Here is a 17,396-nt window from a genome sequence, read left to right as displayed (position 1 = left end):
CAACACATTTACATACTTCATAATATAAATTAACACAATTATAATAAATACATGAAGAAGAGTTTCATTAATGTTTTAACATTATGTAACAAATACATTCAAGATTCTGTTTAAGTGTAAGTATACAAACCCATGCATAGGTGTACCATACATACAAGTATTTAAATAGCAAAATGAAATATTAACGATCTCCATTTCCGACTTTGGCAGAACGAGGAGAAGCGGGGGGGATTAAACGAATTTGCGGCAAAGACGAGCACTTACTGTAAATACCGAACGAAATTCAATTTTCGACTACAATAATTGAATAACCTGGTTAAAATTCGCAACAAAACAGTGCCAATTTAACCGGTGGCGGCGCGTCTCGACGGCTTCCCAATAACCGAACGCTATTTAATTATTTATCTTAAAATTACTGATTATAAAAGTATGGTTGACTACCTCTGAGCGGAAAACGGAGACGCACGCGAAAAGCGCTAATAGAATTAGACCGATCTTGAGGAGTTCCGCGATGAAAAAAACGAAAAATACCTCAGTCTCGATTCGAGGTTTATGTGGTGAAATAGTTCCGAGTCACTGATATTAAAATTAGTTTCGAAGTGGTAATTATTTTGTTTGTGTGTTTCTTTAGTATATTATATTTGGACGCTAAGGGTTATATTTATGGATCATATGTGTTTTTTATAACTTTATTATTATCGAATAATAAGGTAAATTAATAATAATTCTATATTATCTAATTTATTACAAACTATTATATTTGAATTTTTAATCACCTTCGAGTTTTTTTATTCATATATATTTCTTATTTTAGCTAATTTATTATAATTTTAATATACAAGTAGATGTTATTTTAAAATATTATTATCTAACTATTTCCTAACATTTATTTTGCTTTTGTAAAAAAAATAAAGATAAAAACTATTAAAAATATTTGTGAAAGTATAATGATAAAAACTTACATAATAATATTGATTTTGATAAAAAAATTCAAAGATAAAAATGTAAAATAATATATAAAATACACTTTTCAACCTAATGATAATATTTCAATATATATAAAAATAGTAAAATATTAGAAAAGAATATAAAAATTCTTTTTAATTTTTAATATAATATATAATAGTATATAAATACGTTATTGCTAAAGCAAGTATTTCTTTATTTTAATTTATTCTAGGCTTTATTAAAAAAGAAAAAAAGCAGTTCTAAAATAAAATAATTAAGTAAACAATATTCCTCATTAAAACAAAATAATACTTTTTAATATTAAATTATTGAATTCTACTTAATTATAATATTCCAATAAAAATCTTGTTTTATTAGAATTTATGAAAAAAAGTATATTTTTTAAAAAAATACAAAATATTAAATACTGAACAAATATTCTTATTATATTTTTTCAAGTTATTATTTAAATATTATTAATGCAATTTTAACATATTAAAAATTATTAAAACACCTACATAAATAGCAGTAAAATATATAAAAGCAGTTTGCAATAAGAGATGTTTTCTTATTAAAAAATATTTAGTATAAAATTAAATTTAGTACAAAAAAATATTTTTTAATTAAATTTTGGTTATAATCTAATCATAATGATGTATAAATATTTATTGATTCATTGTACATATTATAAAGGGATTTAAATATCAAAATTTATTAAAAAAAGTACAATATAATCCTCATATTTATTATTTATAATAATATTTATTATTTATGTTAATAAATATTATTATACTAAGAGCTTGTATTTTAGTTTATTAAAAAACAATAATATTATAAGCAATATACACATTAATTGATTTCATTTTTACGTTTTTAAAATATTTGCACTGACCGTTGATCTAAACGTAACTATTTTTTAAAAAAATGTTAAATTATTTAAAAAAAACAATTTTTTAATTGTTTGACTTATTATATTGAATTTTTAAGCTATGTTTATATTTAAAAATATTCATTTATATAACAGAAATAAAAAAATATTATTTTAGGTTTACTATATTTTTTTAATAAAGTTTTACATTTTCTTTTTAATATTATATTAAATTACTGAGGAAGAAATAAAACTGATTTTATAAATTTCATTCAGAAAAATAAATAGTTTTATCTCATCCACTTTACTCTCCAAGCCTTGCTCCTTCCGACTACCATTCATTTTAATCGATGCAAATCTACCTAGAAGATGTAAAATAAGGGCTATCGGTATATTTTGCATCAAAACATGCTATTCTAAATAAAAAAATTAACGATTAGGGGTAGAAGGTTATATATTTAAAAAAATATATAATTTGAACCGGAAAAATAAAAATAAGCATTTAATTTGATTTTTTGTTTTTGGTAAGACTTCATATTTTTATAATTTATTTTAAAAAATATTAATTTTGTGGCCTTTTACATAAAAAATAAAAGCAACATTTTTTTACATTCATTTCAATTTTTACTTATATTATATATAAAATACATATATTATTATTTTAGTATAAAATGAATTTCTTTCTGTGAGCTTAAGTATATTAATTTTAAAATATTATACTTGAAAATAATGCTAAAATAACAGAAATATCATATTAAGATATTGTGTCATCAATTCGCAAGTAAGATGAAATACATAAATGACGCAATCAAATTTTTATTAGCACTTTCTGACAAAAAATCTATCGACTAGTCTGATAATACAATAATAAAAAATCTAATGACTTATCTGATAATATAATAAAAATTATCTGATAATATAATATAAATTTATCAATAAATAAAAAATAAATAAATTTAGTTTTTATTATATTTACCAACTTTTTATTCAATATTTGTTCATAAAAAGAATAATCTGGTCCTTAAAATAATGGCATTTAATATATACATATATGTTTAGAATTTTTATGAAAATAAATAATATTAGTAGCATTTATATTTAATTATAAAGTCAAAAAATTGGCAATATTTATATTATATGATTTGTGTAATGAATCTATATATTCTTTGTTTACCTTATATTATATAATAATAAAATATTAATATTATCTATAAAGTCCGTTCCATAAATAATATTATCTATAAATTTCGAAAGCAGTAAATATTTCAGAATTATTTCACACCACCGCCAAATCGCAAAAACAGAAAATGAAAACACTGTCAGTGGGAGTTTTTATTATTATTTTTTGCGCTTCAAAAAAAATGTATTTATAATTTTATAGTAAACACTTGATGGTAATCTCGGGATGAGAAAAGTTTTTAGCGTCTAATTCAAAAAGTTGTCCGGAGAGGCTGCGCCGCGACAGGGGGCCAAGTAGGGGGCGGGGGTGCGAATGGAGATTAAAGGTGGAAATCTTTGCTTTCACCCCCCCAAAAAACACCCTTCTTCTCCTTATCAATCTTGGTAACAATGTGGGAAAATTGACTTCGATCACACATATCGGCGATTAAACTTAAGATAAACCTTTGCAGGAAATCGAGATTCTTCAATGGACACACTCAAGGAGGAATCGTCACAGTGAGTAACCATTATTTATAATAAAACTAAATCCTAACAATTTTAATATAAAACCATAAGTTTAATTAAACAATTTTATATCCACATAAAATAAATTTTAAATCTTTAATACTATTTATGATAATATAATACAGTTTTTAAGGTTGGATAAAAATGTTAAGTTTATCGAATCAAAACTATAAAATATTAATTCAGCAATAAATGTAAAGTTACACATAAAATTCTATGTAATGATAAAAAAAATAATGTAAAAATAAACATCTATTGAAAATGTATAATTGCTCTTTATTAATTAAGCTTTTTATTGTACAATAATTTTCCTTGTACTTTGCATAGGTGTAAGTGCCCGTTTTTATTTTATACTTGTTTATGAACGTTCCTGAAAGGGAAGAGTGTACATTACGGCATGAGTTATTCTCTGCTTAATTTATCGTGACATTATTCTCGATGGAGCGATGTGCTAACGCTGAAAAATCACTTCAGCTAAACAACGCAACAATTTCTCTTTAGAAACACGCTATTTAAAACCTTCATTTGCGCTAAAGGTAATTCTACTACATTTGAAATAGGATATTAAATTAAGAAAAATCAAGTGCATTAATATAGAACTATTAACTGACTAGAGGTCAACATACTTTTTTATAAAGAGCCGGATCGAAAATATTTTACTACGTTGAAAAAAAATTAATTGCTCTTCTGAGTTCATACAATTTCAATAAAACATCAACATGATTGAGCCATTACGCTCCTGTATGGTACAGTAAGTCAAAATATTTTCAAAATAATTACCGGAACTGACGGCTGTTAGGCTTACTGACGCCACAACCGGTTCAATAACACATGATAAATTGAGATATTTCCCACAATATACTTACTGGTGAATAACTTGAACACCTTGCATTTTCACAAACCTCATAGTATGTTCCAAGTAAGTTTTAACGCGTTCTGCACATATTTTTATCACCATCGGATGTAACACATTTGGATTGTAGATTGTTAAGATTTTCTGAAAATCATTAAAAATATTTTTATCAGTAGTTGTCTCATGCACACCATTTATTCAGTCACATAAAAAAAGCATTTGCTCATTTAATAAACAGCAGCAACTAAAGCCAGTGGTTCCCAAAAAGTACGCCGCATAACTCTAAGGTGCCGCGGATTTTTTTAGTTTATATTTACTATTTTTAATTTAATGTAGTAAAAACCAGTAACTAACATAGAGTCTCTAAAAGTGGTTACATACCGTTACTATTTTTAATTAATTCTTTAATTATACAAAAAATTTTGCAAAATTTTCTTGTTATAATTTAACATAGCGCGTCTTGAGAAAACCTGGATTTAGCAAGGGAGTTGTGATTATAAAATTTTGGGATCCACTGGGTAAAGGCAAAGAAAATCTTTCCAAGTCATTTTCTGTGCTATTAAATTGGCTATTGATGTTACGTTTAATGTGCTCAATACTTCCAGCAACTGTTGAGATTAAAATAAACATGCAATAATCATACACGACTTTAATAATTCGCTATCCGTAAATGGCTTTATTATATTGCTTATTAATTGAGCCACTCAATGGTTATTTTGCCGCTGTTTTAACAATAATAGTAATAATACAGTGTCATTGATTAGGAATTTAATTTTTTTAGCAAGTTAAATAATGAATAAATTCAGTGTGGTATTAAATATCATCAATTTTTATAGAATATTTAATTATTTTTAATTATTATTGTTATTAAATGATTCAAATGTGTGTTTAGTACGCTTTGAGACAGTGTTTACAAACGAAATATTATACATTAAATTATATTAAAATGATAACTAAATAGATAAATAATAAAAATATTGCATTACCTATTCGTTTATGTTATACAAAGGCAATGTCTGGTTTCGGAGTAATAACTTCATTAATAATCGCTTTAGCGGAGAGTGCGGATGCCGCTTTTATTTTATTTTTATTTTCCAATCGATTCCCTGCAAAAACTAGTGTTTACGACTAAAACAGCCTTTTTATTCAAATAGCCTACGCGAATACTAAATAAAAACGAAATAAAAGCACTTAAGACGGGAGAAAAAAGGTTACTGGAAACCCACGAGCGATAGTTACGAGTCACTTGCAAAAGTTATAGCAATACTTGTTTCAAAAGCGTCTGGGTGTAACAGAAGCAAGTTTTGTTTGTTTAGCGTACAAAGAATGAGATTTCGTATCATTTAATTAAAACGTCTCTCATCTAGCATTCTAGCCTACCTGCGGTAATATTACATATCAATTAGTTTCGAAAACTTTTTTATTTAAAAAAAATATGTGATACTATCAAAACTTTATATTTTAGATGTCTGGAAGCGTCTCGCGATACTTGTGCAACTTTAAGTTGGTATAAGTATAACAATATTGTATCGGGAATGGAGAGTGTTCAATTTTATTTTCTGTCGATAGAAGAAACAACTTTCGTATACAATGCTTGTAATATATGGTAACGATATAGTTTTTATGGAATTTTACGAATTATATTAGATTAATAATACATTTTTGGCTCTAAAATAGTCCTGAATATTATTAAATAATATTATTAAATTATTTTTTACATATAGTACAATCCAAAGTAATCATTTTTTAATATATGATTTAAATCGAACCTCTAAATCAACTTTTTTTAAGCAAAAAAATATTTTTATATATAATAATGCAAGATTACCTAATGTATTATTAACTAACAACACTTTATACACTATGAACGCATAGTTAGATTGCCAGTTAAAATTTAAAAAAAATATATAAATCTAAAACCTACTATATATGAAAAACAATGTCACATAAGCTTCGGTTTAATATCCACTTTTTTAAAATACCGTCGTTTTATAATTGTCAACGTATCTATAGTGAAATTCTTTGTTGGACTGGCGCTTTTGCTTCTTTTTGTTACAGATATGATATCTCTAAAATAATAATTGTATTAATGCATATGAGTATAAATATTTTTTTAATGTAAAATACTTTATTTATACGAATTTAATGTGAGATATGCGCTTGCTCCTGATTGCTTTTTTTTTTAATCTGCATTGGAAATCACAAGTCGTAAGTCATCTTCTGGACACGTAACATACACGTCATCCTTATCTTATCTTCTTACATATAATTGTTCTAAGCCGCTTCCGGACGCGCATAACTTAAAATGAAACATTCTCCTATCAATTCTCTACTCTGTAAATCGTATCGCTTTGTATGAACGGTGTATAATAACAAACGTAAACAAAAGAAATATATTTAATTATGATAATAAAAATAAAATTTGAATTTGCTTTATTGCTTTCCGAGGCACCGGTAATGCGTTCTGTTGTTTCGACCAATGAAAAATAAGCATTCAAATATAAAACAAGATGGCTGACAGTACCATGACAACAGTTTCAAATAATTATTATTTATTAATAAAATTTTGCTACGTGACAATAATTTTAATTAATTCGTCATTTGACTGAATATAAATAATCGGCTTGCAAATTAACTAGGTCTATTATAACTATGAAGATTAATTATATACGTAATGTGTTGAGGATTAGAAGAATACATTGATTGAACTAGATAAACAATCATAAAACAATCTTCGTTATAAAATCTTCAAATTTTGAATTCCCGGCGACGGGCTCCGAGGCCGAAAAGTGAGTTTTTCCTTTTATAATACATAAACATTATCATTGCTTCCGATTTAATGCTCATGTACGTTAGATTTGACTGAACTAGGTGTGTTTTAAACGTAAACATGTAATATACGTATGAAGATTGAGGTTAATGTCGATCATACCATTTTTTTTAAATATGTTTAGTTTATATGCAATTTAAAATATATTATAAATAATATGGATTTGTATTAGCTTCTCTTTACAGAAAAAATATGTACTTAAATTTTGGCAAACGTTGGCAATTTAAAGTTATAGTTTTTAGAGAATTTTTAAAATTTCGCTTGAAAAAATATTTTCAACAAAAAGGAGCATAGTTTCAAAATAAGTACTATTCATTACTAACCAACTACTAAACACAGTGCTGCAAAAATCTACTTACTGACGCCTTTGAAAGGAAACTACACAGAAATATATATATAAACTTTGATAAAATAATATTCTATTTCACTATTTTATTACATTACATTACAAACTATAACATTAGTAAACAAATTAAAAATACGTCACAAGCACTATTTTTAAAATAAAATATTATGATTAACCATGCATTAAAATTAACCTTAGTAGAATTTTGTAATGATAGCAGCAGGTTTTATTGTATATCTTTACGTTTAAATATGATTTACTAAAAATAATATCTTCTTTACTTTATATTAAAAATAATATAGAATCTAATATATATATAGAACCATTTTTTAACTTTTTGATTTTAGTAAATTCGATTTTAATAATCTTACTATAAAATTAAAATTAAATTGCTATAAAACTGCAGTCTTGGTCAAATATTTAGATAAGTATATTGAAAATATTACAAAATATATGGTGTCATTTCATCTTAAAAATCAATTAAGTTTCTTTGGCTTTTTATAATATTTCATCACCACAACAGTTTTGAAATTGGTTGTAAAATTTGTGCAATTATAAAAATATATATGCATGGTTATATGCATGATTTCTTTCAAAAGAAGCTGGTCGAACGGTCAAAGTAAAAAGTGGCTACTTTTTTGGGGTTTTTAAAGTATTGATCGATTTGGAATAGCTACACTTAAAGCAAAGTAGTTTTGTGTCATGTTCTAGCCGAAGTTGTCAAAGAAAGTAATTAAAAAGAATTGGAGGGGAGTCCAAGATCCTTTCAGTCCATGGTCCTCTGGCTAATCTCGATGATTCAGGGGTGGAACCAGACTCTTTGTTACATTCTAAAACATATCTTATTAGACTATATAACTATGTGACGGTTATTTTCAAACGGTAAAAAATGACAACGTTGTCATTCTATCAAATATGTAATTCAGGCTCTGAACTGTTGTTCGGTAGAAATACGTACCTGCCTTATCCTTTGTTTGCAGTTTTTATTTAAATAAACGTTTGCTCAGTGCATAAAATATAAAATACATGTAATTCATTTTACGAGAACATTTAACAAGTACGCGGCTAATTTCGTTGCAACGATTATGGATCGTCCCGACAAAACGATTTTTAAAAAAATCGTAAAAAATTAAATACCTTTTAAAATATTTTCTTAATTAATATTGTGAAAACTATTTTTATTTAAAAAAAAATATTTTTATAAAAAAATTCATAAAATCAAAGATAAAAAAAATGATTTTTTTATTTTTGTATTATTTATTAATGCATAAAATACTTTTAGTAAAGTGTTTTACTGCATCGCTATGCACACGTGTGTGCTCATGGAAGAAAGGGGCTCGGTTACACTGTGGCGCAAAACAGTTGCGAAACTTAACCGGACTAAATCTTGGACAAATAAGACGATTTGAGAAGACGGCGGTGGGGGTAAAGAAGGGAGTTGCAAAAGTAATCGGTAGGATGGGGCTCGGTTCCATTAGTGTGGATTAACTCCAGACGAGGAACGCTGCTTGTTCTCTCTCTCTCTCTCCTTGCTTATACCTGCTGCACTCGCAAAAATTGCATCCAGGTGCTTGTTGACAATATTATATCCCCGATGAAAATGAGAATAGTCGATAGTGCAGGAGAGCACACAAATAGTTGACGTTAATATCAACGAACGTCGACGCGATTTCATGCATCATTCCGTAGAATGTGTGTTTGTAGAAAATAAACATATAAGGTTGATGCAAAATTAATGTTGTAAAATCATATTAAACTCATTTTTTTATTATGTAAAAAAACATTTGAGGAATTTATTTTAAAACATGCTTATTTATATTTGCTGTATTTATTTTAAATAATAACCGACAAATGTTCGAGAAAGTCGAAATGAAATGTTTGCTAATCGTTATTCCTACAGTCGGCCATAAAACTTACATAGTCAAACAATATTTTCAGAGTGTTAAAACTATCTGCAATAAAATATGTATTATTATATTTCAGTAAATTTTTAATCATATCAAAATCTTCTAACTATTTTCTTGTCATGCATTGTATTTTATTGTGCTATTGTTACTTTACTTTTAAGCTTACAAATGTTTTAATATTACCCTACGTCTATGTTTAATGTACTTTAAATAGTGACTACGTAGAAATCGAAATTGCAACTGTACCTCCAACCCAAAAATTGACAGCAGATTCCATCAGCATAACCAATTTACCACGTTCAAAGTATGTATTTTTATAATTTATGTATTCGTGCAATTTAAGAAAAGCCTAACTAACAAAATATTCAGATGTCCTTCTGCAATCGTGGCACCGTTATCGGCCAGGCCTTCTCAAATTTCAATGCTGACATCATCTTACTTAACCATGCCTCAAAAGAAGCAATTCAGAAGAGAGTCCAATCGTTCCATTCTTACAATATGCGAAAATACCAAAATCACTAACAGAAGAATCAACTACAACAGGCAACTGGGCAAGTAAGTTTGTGAAGGGCTGATATTTACAATATTAAGGTTTTGTGTATTATTTTGCTATTTTTCAGCGATGCTCTTACTACTGCGCTATCAGCTTTATACGCAAAACTAGTGATAGTGTTAGGAATTGCATTTCCTGTAACTGAAATAATTTCTAACAGAGTTCCAAGCGGATTTTATCAGGTACAAAATATTGAATGTATACTAATTAATATATAATTACAATATAACATCAATGTATTATTAATGTAAAATTTAATAAACCTTATATAGGTGTGCCTTAATATAAATATTTTTGCTGGCTTAATTCAACCATGAAATCTATTTATACCTGTCACACTTTAATTTTATTTTTTAGGGATTTTATCTCTACTTATATACTGTCAGCATAGGCTTCGTAATTTTTACATATGCAACATTATATAATAGAAGAGGGATATATTGTGATGACAATGATAAACAAGGTAAAAATAATTTATTATTGTTCAATTAATAAAAAAATCAAGTTTAAAGTTATTGTTTTTATTTTAGATAAAGACAAATTATGTTCAAGTGTTTGTAAAAAAGATTCGACATCTATAATCCGACATGGAAGTTTCTATTTAAGACTTGGAGCTGTAGGTGTGTATAAAACATTCATAGCTCTCGCTTTTGTGAAAATACGATACAGATTTACTTGATATAAAAATCACTCTTTTGGCAATATTCATAAATAGTAAAAAAATTGAAATATTATAACTATCATATAACTATTTACATTTATTTGCAAATTAAGATACGTAAATATATTAAAAAAAAAGTGGTAAAAAATATTATTTTGACCATCGTGACGCATTGGCGTAACCTGTTGGTCTAGTGGTCTAAATTTAATTTTAATAAATTCATCAAAATATATTAAATAGTTATTCTTTATTTGTAAAAAATCTATAGGATAAAAGTATGCACATATGTATATGAATGAAAATTAAAATATAAATCACATAAAATAAAAATAAAAGCAAAACTACTTTTTATGGTAAAAACTTCGAATCAATTTAAAAATTATGTTCTTAAGAACTACTATTTTTTCTTCATACGCACATTTCAAGATCTCTTTTTAGCAACATAATATTTTTAGTTTTTAATGGTTAGAAAATACATAATCATTTTCAATTTAATACAAACTACAAAAAACAGCAATAAAAATACATTTAAAAACAATCCCTTGATCTGTCAAAAGAAACAGTATTCTAAAACATATACCTTTTTAGTAAGACTTGATTGAATATCGTTAAATAATGAAAAAGTTTAATATACTACAGACTTTCTCGGCAAAAGCGGACCAATAAATTGCTTTTTTTAACTTACTTCTACTGACTGCAATTTATGAAAAGAATATAATGATTAAAAAATAAATAAAAAAATACCAAAAAAACTATTTCGCTTGAAATTCCAGCACGGTATTTTTATATATGAATCTTTAAAACCGTATCAACATGTATACCAAATAAAACTATTATTTTAGCTGATAGTAGAGATTTTTTATAATCGATAAATTCCAGTCAATTTGATTTTTTTAATATAATTTGTGTTTATTTTCCGTTCTAGCTTTTGGAATTGGTTCCATGGTTTACTCAGGGCTCGACTTTGCCCAATACTTCGAGTTGAAAGAAGGCTCGCAATGTAGAAATTTTCTAATAGCATTTACTCCCGCCACCAGGATGATCCTGATTATGGTCCAGATACAATTCATATTTTTAAACTACAAGGTATTTTATAAATAAGTATTTTTAAAGCAAAGTCGGCTCAGGTTCGCTTTGATCTCTCGTCAAAGGTGGGCGGGCCGATTGACCGGCTTCATCCCCTTACCCCCGAGCGCATTGTTGTGTTAATTTGTCGTAACGAATTTCCGTCCAACAGAAAATGGAGCTGAACCGACACGCCCTAGTGAGCAAATTCGGAATTATGCACATGATAGCCACAAATTTGTGCGAGTGGTTGTACGTGCTGGTGGAGGAGACAAAACACGAGATTATTCACCTGCCACACGTAACCAGGATGAGGACTTCGGCCATAGGTATATATGTTTAAAGATTCATTTTAAATGTTGGTTCTGACCTATCATTTGCATGAGATATAACTAGTCAGTGGCGTAGCTATGGAGTGGAGGGGGCGGGCCGCCCCGGGCGGCACCTGCTTGGGGGCGGCATATTCGCGATGCGAGTGTCTAGTGTGGTTCTTAACCCTGAATGCACTAAAACATATATAAATCCACGAATAACAAGAGCTTAATAATAAGCAATTTATTATTTTAAAAAATGCTGATTTTATGACTCTGCAAAAAATATATGGGGGGCAATTTTAAAGATCACCCTGGGTTGCACATACCCTAGCTACGCCACTGACTAGAATTGCAGAACGAATAGTACGCGATAAAATTTTAAATATTTGCAAAGTTTTGAATAATAAATGCAAATTTTATAAGACTATTTATTTTAATTTTAAAATAAATATGCAATATTTTCTTAAACACATAAATACACAGTTTCGTTTTAATTATTTCTGTTAGCAAAAAGACTCATTTAATTTCTGCTAATGTGTGATTTATTGTCAAAAATATGTTACAACAACATCGACTCGATATTCCAAAAAAATATTACCATAATAAAATAACTTCAATAAAAATTTTCTTCAATAAAAATTTGAACTGCTGTGAAGTCCTTATTTATCGAGGTAAAATTAATACATGCATTTGCATATCCCAGACTTTAAGAAAAATATATTCATCGCGTAAAGGTTCACGCACCGCTCCAGACCGCTGAGCAAAATCTCACGCTCGCACCATCATACTGGACATAAGCTAAACGTTTTCGGGTTTGCATGATGCTATAAAATATATGCTGTGATGTTTCGACTAACAAAATTGTATAGCTATAATTAGGATTCCTAATCGATTATTCGAATAATAGACTATTCGAATAAATCGTCCAATTTTCAACTATATGAATATTCGAATAATTGATCAAATATTCGTTTAAACTATCTCGCATGAAATTTAAAAAATCTTTGAATGAAACAATTTGTATACTTGAGCAAAACAAATAGTTATTTTTTATTATACTCGAGTGACTAGTGCCACTTCAAAATGCACGGTCCATGCGAAACAAAAAAAATGCTTTTACGCCTTCGAAAAACATTTGTGAATAAAATGTTTATCGGTTGTGTATAATATGACCGAAATACGTAGAATTTGTATGATGAACGAAACAAAATGTACGATAATAAAGGCCCGCCTTTTATTATCGTTAAACGCTTATCTCAAAAACAGGTGTGCGTCGCAAATTTTTGTAAAGTTCACGTAATATTTTTTATTGTTGTTTCAAGACACAAAGCTTTTATTTGAGTCAATTTAATAATTTTATCGCGGTTAATTTATTTTTAGTTATTTAATTTATATGCAAATCTGTTCAAAAAATTGCTGATACAGATCTTAACATTCCTGATTAAAAAGTATGTAATAATAAATTAAACGTTTTCCTTTTGACGCACTCACTGATCAGTAAATCTCACAGCATATTTTAGAAAATTCAAAAAGTTTAACGATTATGAATGTAATTAGTGAAAAATTAAAATAATTATTAATATAATACAATTTTATTGGCACTGTTTTTTGCACTTATTTGTTAAACAAAAAAAATATCAGTAAAAACCGAGAAAAAATTGATTATCAATAATAACAATATATAATAATAATATACACAAATATTGATTTAAATTATTTTTATTTTGTATCAAAACTAATTTAATATAAACCAAGTTTATCTCGAACAAACAACAATACTAAAAGGCAATACATATAATTCTCTAACAAACGTAAAACCGATATTGTAGACCAGCACAAGCCGAACTCGTCCTTGTCCAACATTACCGAGAGCATAGCCAGGACTCACGCGTCCCATGGGGACATATTCGAATGCAGGAGGACCAATATAATGGGATCCTTAGTGCAAAACGTATCCCCGTTCTTGTTCCCGTGCACGGTCGAGTATTCCCTGATTTGTGCTGTCATCCTCTTTGAAATGTGGAAAAACGTTGGTTGGCTCTCACTTTTTATATCAAATTATATACTATATACTTTTTGTTGAGATTTTAAATATGTTTAACTGTCTCAGATCAAGGTATCGAAGAAGAACGAGCGATTGGAAAAAAGTCATAAACCTAGCATAGCCACAGAATGCAGCAAATCCAGAAACTTGTCGATGATGTACGAAAAGAGTGGCCAAACTATTTCGCAATGTAAGTATTATTTATACTATTAAATACAATATTAAAAATACAATTATATACACATATAAATTTAGATACAAGTAAATTTTTTTTAATCGCTTAACATACATGCAATTTAAGAATTAGCAATAACTGCACCTTCTATTAAATCAAGTAGAAATACCGGCAACTATTTTAAACTTGTCGAAAAATATTAATTAACAAAGCTATATTAAGTGTATATTTATTACGTTGCTCATGCATCAATAATACAATAGCAGAAAAGCCAAAAAAATACTATTTAAACAAATGTACTTTTACAGAAGCATTATGCACTAAACGAAGTAATTTCCGAGACGTAGCAGCACAAAAAAATACCTTATTGTTAACAGATTTTCAATTAACGTGCAATTTTAAGACCAAAAAATACTTTATTTTTTCTATAATCAGATATACATAAATGACGTTAAACGTCAATGTATACGTAAACGTTTTTAAACATATATTTTTTTAATAGAATATGCTGAAAAAAAATTTACGCCTTGTTAAATTTCATTATTCAAAGACTAGTCTAGATTGAGTTATGTTCTCCTTTAGATAATTCATAAGTCTATTATAAAAACTGTAAACATATAAAGAATATAAAGTAAATACCGCAGATAGTTATGCACAAAATAAATATGTTTTCTAAATTAAAAAAAATTCTTAATCGAGAAAAAGGCATTAATAATGCATTGATCAATAATATGGAATTCCAGAATATTAAAATAGTACTTATCATTAGAAAGATACAAATCTAAAGGGATGTGGATCTTATCAAATTGTTGTAGAAATGTTAATATAATCAAACAATTCTACTACAATTACCTCAATTATATTTATTTATTTTTAATATTGGGCAGAAAACTATTGAACGCCTCTTATATGCATAATCTATACACTCGTATAACATGATGTGCAATTATTGGTGACAGCTCCAAACGCAAATTTGTATTGATGATAAATTTGAACCAACATCAAAATATTACAATACATAAAATACATTACACAAATGACAGACCAATCAATTATGATTAATTATTATACACCCTGTTCAATAAATACTATTTTTAACTTTTATTTTAATAGTCTTTGCAGCTAATCGATATCCAAGATCTGCTCATTATTTCTCTGTGGACTGCGCAAATGCTCATCGAGGACTATTTTGTGGCATACTAATCATAGTCATGACAATAATCTCGTTGATCATGTTCTTTGTCCTTTACAAAGATCGTTTATTTTATAAGGTAAGGCTCTTAATACTTAATAAATATTTGAGTTCTTATTAATCATGCATGAATTATTTTAGATAGCTATCTACGAGATCAACATTTGCGAGATGCTCTTGTACATATTGACTTTACTCGCTACTGTAGTAGCTATGGTGCAGATGCGAAACCTCAAGTTTTTCAGAAAGAACGGAATCAATCCTACTTCATTATGTCTAGATACTTCTTTACTAGTAATGGCTCAGAGTGGAGTGTTCATCTATTGCATGTTCAGTATCATTGGTAGCTTTTTCACTCTTAAAGATCCGGAAGGATCTGGTGTCGTCGGACTCTTATCGGAAGTATTTTCTATTGTGCAGGTAAATCGTTGTTCTAATACATTCTAAGCGGCCCTTTGTCTTCAAATGAAATTAGTACAATTCTCGTTTTAGACGGCCATCCAAACCATGTTCATTCTTAGCGCCTGGTGGCGAAGGTCCAAGTCCAAGGCGCAGATCCGGAAAAGACCAGGTCGTCAAGCCGTGACCTTCCTTTTGGTCGCAAACATTGCTTTGTGGATCGCCAACACTTTGGAGAAGGGCAAGGCCGAATTCACACCGACTCATCTAAGTTTCTTCGGTATATGGCCCTGGACTATCATCACTCACGTGTCCATGCCTATGGTGATATTCTATAGGTTTCACTCGTCTATATGTTTGTTTGAGATCTGGAAGAATGCATATAAGCTAAAACCAGAGTATCATTAAAGACTATCCTATTTTTTATAAGACATATGATTTTAAGTAATGATCATGTATTGAGAAAGTCATTAATAAAATTATTAATATAGTGATTTTTTATGTATAAAAAATATTATATGTAGGTATATACATATATAAATATAATAATACGATAAGCACATCGCTAGCTCATATCACGATATAGCAAACCCTCATCAAAAGTGACATAACTAAAATAAATCCATATATTTTGCATAATTATTATACAGTTTGAGTGCATTACCTGTCGTTATTTTTTTTTAAATACGTTGCTTTAAATCAATAGTTTTTAAAGGTATATGAAGTAATCTAGTGATCTAAATTATAGTGTGATAAAATAAATTGTGATCAGATCGTAAGATAAATATAAAATACTATATGATGTAAAGTGAGTGATGAATATATTTTCGGACGCTGACCAGTCCACAATTCCGTGTCTTCGGCTTTCACTTACAGCAGCAATATTCTCGGTGCTACGATGATGCACAGACGTCACCCTATCTCCAACGTTTCCAGGCCCTACAAATTTTTTCACTGCATTGCAAATTGTTCGTTCAGTAGGACGATGAAATTTACTACAACATTTCCGTAACATTCGATACATAATTGTTATTTCTGTAGAACAATTGAACACTTTTATTGCACTGAACAGTGATTAAGCGATCCATGTCATAAATGTGTTGATGCAAACTAACATTTGACACTTTGAACACGCGTGATTATTGACAGCTGTCTGATTTACAGTGCTGCCAATATATGAAACTTGAATTGGATAACCCTGTATTATATTATAAAGTGTAAAAAAATCGTAACAGTGATTTTTTTTTGTTTTTTCATTTGTGTGGTACCCATTTTTAATTTCTAAGCAATTTAAAAAGTGTCTCAGTTAAAAGGCGCAGGACAAAAAAGTGCAGCCAAAAAGGCGCAGCAACAAAACAGCGCAATGCATCTATTAAAAATAAAAACACTAAAATAAATAATATTAAAAACTGAAATAATGTATACGAAATATTGAATCGAACACATTATTAATAAAATAAAAATTTTATTTTCAATTTTTGTACTTTAATATTTTCTATTCCTTTGATATTATTTTTGATTTTGGCGATTTAATTACTTTTAATTTTTTAATTCT

The 17,396-nt window shown here is 28.0% G+C and overlaps 1 protein-coding gene across 2 annotated transcripts; it reads left to right on the top strand.

Moving 5' to 3' along the window:
• Positions 1-506: 506 nt before the first annotated feature.
• On the top strand, positions 507-16,302 carry LOC148233497 (proton channel OtopLc-like). 2 transcript variants are annotated; one of them, XM_088189861.1, is made up of 15 exons: positions 507-602; positions 3,198-3,379; positions 3,448-3,493; positions 9,653-9,742; positions 9,808-9,993; positions 10,059-10,173; positions 10,349-10,454; positions 10,522-10,611; positions 11,578-11,738; positions 11,890-12,046; positions 13,861-14,060; positions 14,142-14,265; positions 15,364-15,521; positions 15,584-15,862; positions 15,935-16,302. In XM_088189861.1, the coding sequence occupies exons 3-15, from the start codon at positions 3,465-3,467 to the stop codon at positions 16,247-16,249; spliced, it is 2,010 nt and encodes a 669-aa protein (XP_088045987.1). In that variant the 5' UTR covers positions 507-602; positions 3,198-3,379; positions 3,448-3,464; the 3' UTR covers positions 16,250-16,302. The 2 variants fall into 2 exon arrangements, with proteins under 2 accessions (XP_088045987.1, XP_088045988.1); XM_088189862.1 differs by lacking the exon at positions 3,198-3,379 and having other exon boundaries at positions 544-602.
• The last annotated feature ends 1,094 nt before the right edge of the window (positions 16,303-17,396 follow it).

The sequence above is a fragment of the Plectrocnemia conspersa genome, unplaced genomic scaffold (genome assembly GCF_051122295.1).
Source record: "Plectrocnemia conspersa isolate PC_06_02 unplaced genomic scaffold, ASM5112229v1 ptg000008l, whole genome shotgun sequence".
Lineage (NCBI taxonomy): Eukaryota > Metazoa > Arthropoda > Insecta > Trichoptera > Polycentropodidae > Plectrocnemia > Plectrocnemia conspersa.
This window is presented reverse-complemented; position numbering and strand designations above follow the sequence as displayed.